Genomic DNA, 14,412 nt, shown 5'->3' on the forward strand with positions numbered 1-14,412 from the left:
CGCGATATCGGCAGGGCAGGGGGTGCTAAGAATCACCGGTTCACGGCAGGCTACCATATAAAACGACTTCACATGGCAATGTACAATGGACGCTCGATGAGGCTGGACCATCACCTCGCCGAATTAGAAGTAGAGTTAAGAATAAAAGGCACATATTTAGAGATGTGTCAGTGATCAACAGGTTTAATACCGGAAGTGATCACCGCTTGGTTCGAGGCACTCTAAATATCGACTTCAAAGCCGAAAGATCGAGAATGAGGTCTACTCTCCGACCTACCATGCTCCAAGCTGCAGGCTCAAAATCAATTCACCGCGTTGGAAACCGTAAGCAGCATTGATGAGAAAACCGACACGCTGGTCAAAATACTGCAAAACACATGCTGCAAGTGATTTCCGCCACAGAGAAGAGACAACGCACCAAAACTCTCTGCTGAGACACTCGAGCTCATGAGAAAACGAAGAGAACTACCATCGTTTTTGTCAGATAAGGCCTTAAACCGAACAATAAAAACGCTGACGCGACGCGATCTCCGACGCTCCAATACCCGTGCCATCAAGGCTGCGATTGAGCAAAATCGGGGATCGAAAGTGTTCGTTCGCAAGTTTGGGAGGCCGCGTCTGACAAAACTTAAAACTGAAAATGGTGGGGTCGTTACCTCTAGGCCTGAGATTATCGGAGAAGTAGAGAGGTTTTATGGGCAGTTGTTCTCTTCAAGATCGGATAAACCCGTGGGAATCAGTATTGATGACCAGCGCGCCCCTCTTACGCGCCATTACTCCGAGGAGCTCCCGGTCGTTGACCAAGGCGAGATTAGGGCGGCTCTAGAACAGCTTAAAAACAACAAAGCTCCGGGAGATGATGGAATCACAACAGCTTAAGGCAGGCGGGACTCCGGTCCTGAAAGAGCTAGCAAGCCTCTTTAATTCCGTCATCTAACATGGCAAGATCCCGGAAACGTGGAGTGGGAGTGAGGTGGTACTGTTTTTCAAGAAAGGTGATAAAACCTTCTTGAAAAACTACAGACAAATCTCCCTCCTGAGTCACGTGTATAAGCTGTTCTCAAGAGTCGTCACGAACCGTCTCGCCAGACGACCTGACGAGTTCCAGCCCCCAGAGCAAGCCGGCTTTCGATCAGGCTACAGCACCGTAGACCACATCCATACTGTTCGGCAGATTATGCAGAAGACCGAAGAGTACAATCAGCCGTGTGTATGGCTTTTTTGGATTACAAGAAAGCCTTTGACTCCATCGAAACCTGGGCAGTGCTCGACTTATTGCAGAGATGTCATATCGATTGGGGATATATCGAGGTACTAAGATGTCTGTACAACGCCGCTACAATGACTGTCCACATCCAGGACTGTAAGACGAAGGCGATCCAACTGCGCAGAGGGGTGAGACAGGGGGATGTAATATCCCCGAAACTGTTCACTAAAGCGTTGGAAGACGTTTTCAAGACGCTGAATTGGACTGGGTATGGAGTCAATGTAAACGGCAAGTACATCTCACACCTTCGATTTGCCAACGATATCGTTATCATAGCAAAGTCGCTGGAACAACTCACCGAAATGCTGCGTAGCCTAGGCGAGTCTTCCCGGTGTGTCGGTCTCGGTATGAACTTGGACGAGACTTAGGTCATGTTCAATAGGCATGTTGTGCCGGGGCCGATATACGTCGAGGGGAAACCTCTCGAAGTTGTTAGTGAATATACCTACCTAGGACAGATAATACAAGTCGGTAGGAACAACTTCGAGAAGGAAGCCGATCGAAGAATTCGCTTGGGATGGGCAGCATTTGGCAACCTCCAACCAAAGTCCTCAAGTCGTCTATACCGCAATGTTTGAAGACGAAAGTCTTCAACCAATGCTTCTTACCTGCCATGACATACGGTGCCGAAACGTGGACACTAACTGCGGGACTAGTCCACAAATTCAAAGTCGCTCAGCGTGCTATGGAGCGAGCTATGCTCGGAGTATCTTTGAAGGATAAGATCAGAAATGAGATTATCCGGAAAAGAACTGGAGTCACCGACATAGCTTGCAAAATTAGCAGACTGAAGTGGCAGTGGGCTGTTCACGTATGTCGTAGGACCGATGGCCGTTGGAGCAGACGAGTCCTAGAGTGGAGACCGCGAATCGGCAAGCGCAGCGTAGGGTGCCCTCCAGCCAGGTGGACCGATGACCTTAAAAAGGTGGCGGGCACCAACTGGATGCGGAAGGCGGAGGACAGGGAGCTTTGGCGCACCTTGGGAGATGCCTATGTTCAGCAGTGGACAAGGATTGGCTGTTGATTGAATGAATGTTAAATAAAAGCATGTAAACGGGTCTATCATCTAACTACTTAGACAAGTTTAATTATTTATGAAATTCGACAAAAGAGACACAGAAAAAGAATTTAAAAAAATCCGATATATATTTAAAATTTCTAAACAGGTTTTACAACATCATTATTATTAATAGATATAACTAGATAAATTATTATTATGATATATCTTTTTTTTATTTAGAATAGGAAGGCGGACGAGTATATGGGCCACCTGATGGTAAGTGGTCATCAACGACCATAGACATTGGCACTGTAAGAAATACCCAGACGAGCTTGCAACAAGCTCTACCACCAGTAAAATCTCCTAAGAACTCGTTGTTTTAAGTCGTATAATAATATATTTATTATACGACTTAAAACGGAATATATCCTCCAAAGAAAATAAGAAGACACATGTTCGTGTAAGATTTCTTCTAAGCTTTGAATAAAGCTCTATAACATATTTAATTTATAAAATATTATTTTCAGTAGTTTTAGAAAAATCTGAGACGAATACTGGATTAAAAATATACATTTTTTTTTATTGATAGAAATATGGCAGTGGGTCAAAAAGTATCTTCATATACAGACACAGTCCTCGTTATATACTAGTTTGTACATGGTAATGTTTGCCTACCAGCAGAGAAACTTGGCGTTAATGCTATTTATCCTACCGCTTATCTCTCTTCACTTCAATTATTCGGGGTTTCGTTCCATTGGATTATGAGATAGTAGAATATATCTATGATTATACAAAACCTTATGAATTAAAAAAACATATAAAAATAAATTTATTAACACAAAGTATTAACAATATCACAAAACATCCAGTGGTCCTGCATTGGACATGCCTGTTTTGCAGGTACCCACTACCGGTTACAATTTAACACGTTTAAACGGTTTCTCCGACGATATAGAATTAAACAATAACAACAATATATCTTTATATAAAATACATTAATATATACATGAAAATAAATATAATATAGATAATACCTAAAAAAAATCAAGAAATAAAAAATTTAAATGGCTGCAAGTGCTTTGTTAGGTAAGAGTAAGTTATTCCTAAAAATTAACTGTCAAGGCTGAAATTATGAGCCTTCTAAATATTATATATGTATGATATGTACTAATGTAATGTGTTGGGCTTATTAATCCTCACCTGTCTAATGATATGCAGACTAAAACATTTGATGATAGATAAAGTCCGAAGGCTCGTAGAACTAAAAAAACTTTACAAGCCATGTTCCCAGCCAACCATGCGTTTGTCGTTCGCCATCCAATCTGAAAGAAAAAGCAATATGAACCATTAATAATAACTATAACATACTTCGAATCTAGTAAACCATTTAAAAAAAACAGAAAATATGGTAGTTCCAAATGGATGTATTATATCTAAATGACATAATAGTTTGTGGGTCTTCTTTTGTTAAGTAAGCATTAATATCCAGAATCATGTAAAAAATAAGGTACCGTATTGTCAAAATGAGTGAGTATTGATTAAATATATTTTCCAGTGCTAATATATTTATTTCCTCTGTTAAAAAAAATTCGCTTTTAAGAGTCTCTAACGTTTGGTTAATAGGTGGCCATTAAACCCCCTACCATATTTTATATTTTCTCAAAGAGAGTATGTTATACGCTGGATATATTAAAGGATATGAGATTGACCACTCATTATTTCATTTTAAACTTTTCAAAGGCCTATTTTTATGAAATATAAAAAATGTTACATACTTAAAATCACAATGAATAAAGCGATAAAGTCAACGTACTTATTAAAACTCGATTGAAAATAAATTGTCTATTTCAACTCGGAGGTCATTGAATACAATCTGAATCTCTAAAGAAATGTTTATTACAATAACAAGGATCAAAGGGCCCTAACAAGCATAAGGTAAATTGAATTGAATAATAAAATAATAATATATAAAATTTCCATCACATTAAAGCGGAAGCTCTTATCGCAAGATAGAGTTCAATAAACCGCTTTATTTAATTCTCACTTATAATTCTTCAGGTATTTATGTATAAAAAGTAATGTGCTGACTGAATACAAAAAGCTTAAACAATTCGACTTGATGGTACGGCTTTGTGCAACATTGGGGTAGGTACCACCCACTCATTACATATTCTACCGTCAAACAGCAAATACTAAGTATTGTTGTCTTCCGGTTGACAGGGTGAGTAAGATAGTTTAGGCTCAAGGAACATAAAATCTTAGTTCTCAAGATTGGTGGCATATTGGTGAAAATGGTTTTTATTATAACAATGACATTAATTTATAATTTAATTCTAACATTTTTTATATGACTTGTGATTTTTGTTACTTTTATTTTTGTTAATTTATAAATCTGAAAGTTCTATATACACTTGCAGTTGACATGCATATTAAATATATATTTATTTACTTATAATATTTCTATATATTTTTTATAGTATTACATCAAACATTTATTTCGTAAAAACGTTAAAAGGATAAACTATATCCATTAAATATACATATTTCTTAGAAGTAAAACAAAAATAGGCAAATTTAAATAAGTCTCCCCCTATCCCTACTCGACGCAGAGCTGCCCACAACACAGGCCGCGATTCCACGATTGGCAATGGACAATCTTAGCGCCAAGTAAGACCCGGAGCGACTGTCAAATCCCCGAGTATATTATTAAATTCATTTGTAAATGCTTTGTATCTATGTTATTAATGTGTTTTCACAAATAAACAATTAAAAATAAATAAAGATAGATAGAATATATTTTATTGCACACCGCAAAAAAATAAAAATTACATCCGATTGGGGATAAAACCTAAATAGCATACAACTTTGGGGGCCTTATCGCCAATAAATATTGTTTTATACAATTTTGGCTGAATTTTAGTTGAATCTAACGATAGATTTTCTGCCAAATTAATCATCCAACAGGGAACCCATTATAAAATTAAACATGTAATTCCATAGGTTCTAAGTAATCAAAATAAGCGCAGGTCGACCACAGATAATACTAGTACAAGCCATATTTCAATTTATATTTGTTTTACCTTTTTTAATAAGAATACGCTTTACGTAACTATTAATGTCTGGCCTGGTGTCAATGGTCTCCCGTAATACCAGTAGTCGCGAGTTCAATGGCTGCTTAGATCAGAGGTTTATTAACGAATCTAGATGTAACATTATATGAATATCCGATAGAAATTCCATTTTGTCTTATAATTCCTCTTTAATTTTATTCTTTGTTAAAAATATAGTATATTATACTTGTAAACATGTCCTCGTATAAACGAATTATAATGAAAATGTTTTTACAACTAAAACGTTTTTGAAAGCTATTTACTGTGGAAGCTGAGTACCACATGAAAAAAAGGTTCACAATAAAGTATAGAAACAACTACTGCGAAACTTTATTGCTACATATTAAGCTCAAACTGGCTTAGACTGGCAAATAGGTAGCGTGTTGGTAAGCGGTCACCTCCGCCTATAAACATTCATCTGATCACCAATGCGCCACCAACCGTAGGAACTAAGATATTATGTCCTTTGTGCCTGTAGTTACACTGGCCCACTCGCTCTTTAAACCGGAACACAATACTGAGTATTAGTGTTTGGCGGTAAATGTGATGAGTGGGTGGTACCTACCAAGGCGGGCTTGTACTAAACTCTACCACGAAGTATAATTTAAGTTTTTTTTTATTTAATATTTTTATACAATTGAAAGTTATTTGTATAGCTTTTTTTGCTGGATAAATAATAATTATCATTAACCTGTAAAATAGAACCAGTCACTCAACTAACTAACAGAGATTTTTCAATCATATATTCTATATTTATTAAAAAACATAACAGAGTCACTGTGTATTACATTATTACAGCATGAAAAATAAGTTAATAACAAAATAGATAATGTTATTATTAAACTGATAATAAATCTCTTAGAATCTTCGTGGAAAATACTTAATTCCACCGGCTTTTCCGGAAACTATTAATTATTTCAAGTCAGATACAACTATTCATTGGTTGGGATATATATTTTAGCCATATTACATACACACACTTACATAATACCCTTATGTACATATCTACATATTTTAAATATATTTTCTGACAACCACAACATATTATTTACATTACTAGAAGGCGACTAGTAATGCAAAAACTATTTTGCTTGTATAATGCTAGGATGCACCCGCACACAAATGGGTGGCACCGAGCCCGGGTTAAGCGGAGCCGCCAACACCGACAGCTGGCCCCTCGGTCACCCCGACCGGCGCATATATGTTATTAGGGATGCAGAAAAGGACATAGACTTTAAACTGTTTCTCAACCTCTGCACAGGCTGCAGGCATCAAATCATAAGTATTTTAGCTTTTTTCATAGAAACTCTTTCAAGCAACTTGAATATAAAATAGAAATATATACAACCGTAACCGTAACCGTAACAGCCTGTGAATGTCCCACTGCTGGGCTAAAGGCCTCCTCTCCTCTTTTTGATGAGAAGGTTTGGAGCTTATTCCACCACGCTGCTCCAATGCGGGATATATACAACATGAGTACATATTAGGTATTTTTTTTTTTTTTTTTTTTTTTTTTTTTTTTTTTTTTTTTTTTTTTTTTTTTTTTTTATAGTAAAGGAAGGCGGACGAGCATATGGGCCACCTGATGGTAAGTGGTCACCAACGCTCTTAGACATTGGCATTGTAAGAAATGTCAACCATCGCTTACATATCCAATGCGCCACCAACCTTGGGAACTAAGATTTTATGTCCCTTGTGCCTGTAATTACACTGGCTCACTCACCCTTCAAACCGGAACACAACAATATCAAGTATTGCTGTTTTGCGGTAGAATATCTGATGAGTGGGTGGTACCTACCCAGACGAGCTTGCACAAAGCCCCACCAATATTAAAATTGTCTTAGTCATTCCTGTCTTTATTTGTTTAATTTTAATTTCAAAACATTTATATTTTGTTACCAAAACAATATAACAATTATTTATAATAATAAAAAACTAATATTTATATTTTCGATTCGTTGGATATAACGTATTTAGTTACGTATGAAGGTAATTATATTTTTATATTTTTTGTGTTGTTTTATTATTATTATTTTTTATTTTTTTTTTATATTCGCCGGGAGGGCAAATGACTCTACTCCACCTGATGGTAAGTGGTAGTAGAGTCCAAACGCGACGACGGCCAGTACAGACGGGAAAAACGTTCTGCACTAGCCGCCTTCGCCTTGCCGGCCCGCAAGATGCCTCTTCACGCCTCGTTTGAAGGAACCCGGGTTGTAAGAGGAGGGGAACACGTGAGCTGGTAAGGAATTCCATTTTTTGGAAGTGCGACAAAGAAAGGAGTTGCCAAATTTCTTTGTTCGCGATGGAATTGATGTCACAGTTAGGCGGTGACATCGAGAACCAGCTCGCGTGGACTTAAGAAGGAAGGGGGAAGCAGGAATTAGAGAGAATAATTCCTCAGAACACTCGCCGTGATACAGTCGATAGAAAGCGCTCAGTGCTGCTATCTCACGACGCAATTGTAAAGGTTCAAGGGTGTTTGTGACCTTTACGTCGCCAATAATGCGTACGGCACGTCGCTGCAACCGGTCCAAGGCCTCAAGTAGGTACTTAGCGGAGCCATCCCAAAGGTGCGAGCAATATTCCACGCAAGACCGTACCTGTGTTTTGTACAGCAGGCACAGTTGTTGTGGCGTGAAAAAGCGCCGCACCTTGTTCAGAACTCCGAGTTTCCGTGAAGCTGTTTTTATAACAGCCTCGATGTAATCCCTTGGACTAAGGTCGCAGCGAACGTCAATCCCCAGCATGGCGATTTTGCTTTGCATCACCAGCGGAGTACCACAGAGGGAGGGAAGAGAGGAAAATGTTGACTTTTTCGCCGTGAGAGCGCCTACCTGTGTTTTCTTGGCATTAAACTCAACAAGATTATCAGAGCCCCATTTGGCGATGAGCTCTAACGTCCTATCGAGTTCAATGACAAGATTCTTCCGCCTCTCCTCAATTTCCGCTCGCCCAGCCACTGCGCGTCCGTGGTATCCACCATGCACTGTACTATCGTCTGCATAGCAATCTATGTTCCCAAGAGAGAGCATATCATTGATATGCAAAAGAAAGAGTGTGGGAGATAGCACAGATCCCTGGGGGACCCCAGCATTCACTACATAGAATTGTGAAGCGCAACCATCAACTAAAACACGAAGGCTACGCTTGTGTAGGAAGCTGGCAATCCAGGTGCATAGCTGAGCAGGCAGACCATATGCCGGCAGCTTGGAGAGAAGACTTCTGTGCCAGACCCTGTCGAAAGCCTTGGAGATATCGAGGCTGACAGTCAACGATTCTCCATGCTTGTCGATAGCTTCACCCCAGAGGTGCGTTACGTACGCTAGAAGATCATCTGTGGACCGTTTTGGTCGAAACCCGTATTGACGATCATTAATTAAAGAGTGATCTTCTAGGTAATGGATCAGTTGGTTGTTTAAAATCCGTTCCATCACCTTACAAAGTACTGAGGTGATAGCTATTGGCCGATAATTTGCCGGGTCAGACCGATCCCCTTTTTTGGGAACCGCTTGCACATTAGCTCTTCTCCAAGCCTCCGGCACACTTCCCAAAGAGAGAGAAAGTTGGAACAGGCGCGTTAACACAGGAGACAGCTCCGCTGCGCACTTCTTCAGCACTATGGCTGGTATTCCATCGGGACCGCTAGCTTTCCGTACATCAAGTGATTGCAGCTCCGCACGCACATCACGTTGCCTGATTTTAATGTCAGGCATCGTATGGCCACATGCAGGTATTGTAGGTGGCAGTGCACTACAATCATCGATGACGGAATTGTCGGCAAAGAGTTTAGCCAGGAGATCAGCTTGCTCTTGCGGACTGTGAGCTAGCGATCCGTCCGGATTTCTGAGCGGTGGCAGCGAAGGTTGGCAGAAATTGTTTTGCACAGACTTGGTCAGACGCCAGAAGCTACGGGAGCCCCTAGGAATTATTATTATTATTGTTATTCTAAATTGATGCTAGTTTATGTTACAAGTTTATCAGTTTGATAATATTATTTTTTCATGTTTTTTTGTGTTGCTATAATCAATTGAATTTTATTTAATAACTATAGGAATTCCAGTTTGCGACATAAATGCTGCCTGAAAGAGATGGTTGTAAATGATACGGGCGTTTTTTAGGGCCGTTACAATGTTTTTTAGTCGTGTGTTACAAGTATTTGCGTGAAATTAAGTTTTTAATATATAATAAGAAAAAAGTTAAAAAATTGTTGTTGCTTGACGAAATCTTAAAACACTTAAAAATTTAAGCAAGTTTTTTTTTTGTATTTATGCAGACAATCTAAAGCGATATAATAATGATTAGCAGATTAATAATGATGGGTATCTCGAATCAATCTAATATAATATTTAAATGGTTCCTGAACTGATAAACACCCAACTAGCACGTATTTAAAAATTTAATTTTACATTTTTTCTTATTAGTTTTCGCCCGTGTCTTTGCCCGCGTGTGAGGGAAACACTTTAAACTCACTTTCTTTTACTGGTGGAGGGCTTTGTGCAAGCTCGTCTGGGTAGGTACCACCCATTTACAGATATTCTACCGCAAAACAGAAGTATTCGGTATTGTTGTGTTTCGGTTAATAATATCATATTATTAACCCGAAATATCATATACAATCCGGTTCCCATTAATAATATTAGTTAGGATAAAAAAAATTAGTAAAATATTTTTAAAACTAAATTACATTATATTTTTATAACATACAGGATTTTATTGTCACCAACACAATAGAGAGAACAAAAGTTTATTCGGTTGGGTAAAATTTAATTTCAGTTGCAAGATTAGACGAAGTTAAAATTTTATAAAAAAGAGTAACTATTTTTACTAACGAAACTGTACTTCGAATCGATGGTAGCTTAAAGTATATAATAGTCATACGCTTATCCTTATCTCATTTATAGGATCAAGGTGTAAATGGTTATGACAGGCTTACGGCTAGCCGACAGCCTGCAACAACCCTCTTTGGGAATGCTTTTGTTGGTGGCTTGATCCCGCATCGATTCGTTTGATATATTCATTAAACGCTTACCACGTTTCAAGATTTTTGTTGAAAACAAAGGTCTTTTACAATAACGCTCCGCTCGTGGCTCGGAAAAGATCTCAACGGGGTGTCATTTTTGTACTTCACTTCATTTTTACTTCCTACTTCAATCCAGTCTTTGTATATATAAAAATGTAACTGATACAAGTCTATTTATTACACCTTCAAACAGCTAATGGTGCGTGGGCTGTGACGTAAATGATTCTATTATAAACTAAATAACAAAGGCTTTGTTTATATAGAAAAAATATCTTAGTAATATCCCTGTAGTATAATATATTTAATATATAATCTTATGTTGAGCAATATGTCTTATTTATCAAAGGTTTTTGAATTGACTAATAGACAATATTTTAAATATATCAATTATATATACTAAATGCAGCCGGACACAAAAATACAGTAACTCTTTTACTGCAAAAACCATGAAACTATGGAATGCACTACCTACAGATATTCGGCAACTTCTTACAAGGAAAAAAATTCAACTCTGATGCGGCAGTCCAAACCGACTTCAAAGAGTTTATTGATTCTCGCCCCCATGGTTTTTTTAGTAAAGGGATCAATGAACTACCTATGAGATGGCAAAAGTACATAGATAACAACGGTGCATACTTTGATTAATTAAATATATTTTACAATAAAAAAATGACTTTATATTCCTCCCGTACAAAACGCTAATTTCGTATGTATGGACCTTAATATATATATATATGTATGTGTACTGGTGGTAGAGCTTTGTGCAAGCTCGTCTGGTTAGGTACCACCCACTCATCAGATATTCTACCGCAAAACAGCAGTATTTGGTATTGTTGTGTTCCGGTTTGAAGGGTGAGTGAGCCAGTGTAATTACAGGCACAAGGGACATAAAATCTTAGTTCCCAAGGTTGGTGGCGCATTTGATTGATTGATTGATGGTTAACATTTCTTACAATGCCAATGTCTAAGGGCGTTTGGTGACCACTTACCATCAGGTGGTCCATATACTCGTCCGCCTTCCTATTCTATATAAAAAAAATGAATGTATGTATATATATATGTTCTTAGTGGGATTTAGATATGTGTAGTTTATTAAATATTTAGTATCTCCTTTTTACATGTAAATGCACTTACCTGTTCTCTTACAAAAATTCTTTCACCAAAGGTTGTCTATGAGAGATCGCTATAAGACCGCCTTAGCGCACCATTTTTATTTTCCTTTTTCTTTGATTGTTTCCTATTTCTCTTAACTTATTTATATATTGTGCAACAAGTGTTAAATAAAATAAATATAGTGTTTGAATCCTCTTAATTACCAAATTTTATGAAATAGATTGATTATTTAATTAAACCACTAAACATAAAATAAAAATATATACGACATGAGTACATATAAAAGCAATATTTTTTATGTTCACTTTAAGTGTATATGTGTACGTATTTGTACATATTTAAATGTATAAATTTGTAGTGTAGACTGACTATTGATAGCACACGTACTAACCTTAATTGTTTTTTTGCTGCTATCATTATGTTAAATTTTGTATTGTTATTTAAATAAATAAATTAATTAAGAAAAAAACAAATTTTAAAATTTTCGGATCCTAAACAAATATTTGTATAAGGTGTTAGCTATGATCTGAATTTTGTTTTGCACGTTTCTGTATTCTGACATAGGGTTACCAAAATAATGGGTTGAATGTAACCCATTGTAACCGCTTTCTTATCTTCAATGTAACTAACAAAGTCAATATGTTAGCAAATATTGTTAAAAGTCGAGTCAAGATTTTAATTTCCGTATCGATTTAAAACATTGCAAATAATTCGGATGACAAAACATTATTTTGTTACCATTGGTCTTTATACCATGAACTAGTAAACCCTTAATTTTAATGACAAGTGTTTCTTATGTTTTATAAAGAATATAAAAATATTATTATATTTTTGTTTTATGTAAATATTACACATATTTACTAATAAAATATGTGTATATTTTAAATTTAAAAACAATTACACGCTTAAAATTGTTTGTTTTTTTAATATTGAATGACATAAAACCAAGTCTGTATCAATCAAATGAGTATTTTCATTGTATAATATTTATGTAACTTTTTTAATGTAATAGCTAGGTGGACGGGCAAATGGGCCACGCGATCGTAAGTGTACACAATAACTATTCTTTACATCGTGAATCACCATTGCCAATCTTGGGAACTAAGATGTTATATACCTTTTGCCTGTTACACTGGCTCACTTCCAATTCAAACCGGAATTCAACAATACTAATTATTTCTGTTAGCTGTTATATAGTTGATAGGGTTTTACCTATCAACTATTAAAAAAAACACTGCAACTAAAACTATAAAAAAAAATTATTACCTCAAGTGGAATGACAATGAAGATCACTATCAGGTCCGCGACCACTAGATGGGTCATTAAAAGATTGACCCTTGATTTTCGCCTTCGTGAGCGCACTAAAGCCACAAACACACATGCATTTCCAACTGCACCCACTACAAACAACGCGCTGTATATACCCACAACGAAACCCTGGTCTGCAACCGGTACAGTGTCCACAGAAGAGGTTGCGTTCGCCACATCATTGGGATCGTCCCAAAATTTATTGTCAAGTGATATGTTCGATGTTATATTTTGCATAGTTACAGAAATATTAACTCAAACTTACTATAACAATATTTTTTAAACAAGAATATGAAAAAAAGAAAATGTATCAAATAGTTACTATTAATTTTTTATATGATTATTTTTTTATTCATATTATAAGTACGTAGCACAGTTTTGATCATTTTTCACGTCAACTTCTTTATTTTTAATATTATACACACATTCAATAGCACACTTTTTTTCAAAACGTGAGACAAAATGAAAGTTTTACGTATGAGGATGTATTTGAAACATCGTAGTGACTTGTAGTGCTACGAAATGAAACGTGCGTTCTCCGTAGCGTCGTAGCCAACTGTGCCGTATAAACGCTTTGAATAATCAAGTGTCAAGAATGTATGATTCCGTGAGCGATAATAAATATAAAATTTCATTCAAATCTGAATAATTGTTTCTTGCAAATAAAACATTCAAATATTGGACTCTTATTAAAATGGATCCGACTTTTGGATCCGAGTTTTGATAAATCTAAAGCATCCAAAAATTACATTCATCTTTTACCTAAAGACTAATTTGATGATTCCAGATATGTCTCTGTGCGTGAGTTCGTATGTTTTAACATATATGTATATATATTTATAATGTATATATTATTAATATTTTCTTCTTGCTTACATGCTTGCATACCTTAAGAACAATCGTTGCTATTGACTTAAGTCACTATAATTAAAAACGTAACAATCTTCGCCCGATGACGTTTGAATTTAACGTGATTTGGTTTTTTTAAATATATTTTATAATAATTACTGTACATCTAGTCCAAGCTAATTGAATTCTTCGCGTAAGACCATTTTAAATGCAATGAATTGATATATTATCTCAAAACACATCAATCGGTTCTAATAATTATTGATTGGTTTTTTAATAAACCATTAAACATAAAATAGGCAGGACATGTGACCAGACCACTTTTATTTTTATTTTTAAAAACGACAATTTTCCAATTTGTCTATACATTAACCGCTTAGAAAAAAATACTATAATTAATACACATTCCTTCAATTCTTGAGACAGCAGATAAAATGAAATTCGTATAACACACAGAAAGACAATGATATTTTTATTAAATACAAATAGGTAGTGATATAACTTTTTATTACAACACCAAGTACGTGAAGAACCGAGAACATAAAAACACATTCCATTTACTAAATGTCAAGAAAATACTTGAATTTTAACGTGGGTCGAAAATAAAATCAATGAAAACGGTATCGTAAGATTAAAGTTATCTCAAGCTTCTTCATAGGTTAAATATAATATTAGATCTAAAAGTTTTATTGGAATTATTTTAGCCAAGGCCGAAGATAATGATATTGTTACCATTTTATCA

The 14,412-nt window shown here is 36.1% G+C and overlaps 1 protein-coding gene across 1 annotated transcript in view; it reads right to left on the minus strand.

The window, feature by feature from the left end:
- Window positions 1-13,058, minus strand: part of LOC126773509 (adipokinetic hormone/corazonin-related peptide receptor variant I-like) — a 30,735-nt gene extending 17,677 nt beyond the window's left edge. The window contains exons 1-2 of the mRNA XM_050494460.1: window positions 12,780-13,058; window positions 3,468-3,589 (exon numbers count right to left, since the gene is read on the minus strand). Of these exons, the coding sequence (XP_050350417.1) occupies window positions 3,468-3,589; window positions 12,780-13,058 (401 nt within the window). The remainder of the gene's footprint in view (window positions 1-3,467; window positions 3,590-12,779) is intronic.
- Window positions 13,059-14,412: the final 1,354 nt, after the last annotated feature.

This window comes from Nymphalis io, chromosome 14 (assembly GCF_905147045.1).
Source record: "Nymphalis io chromosome 14, ilAglIoxx1.1, whole genome shotgun sequence".
Lineage (NCBI taxonomy): Eukaryota > Metazoa > Arthropoda > Insecta > Lepidoptera > Nymphalidae > Nymphalis > Nymphalis io.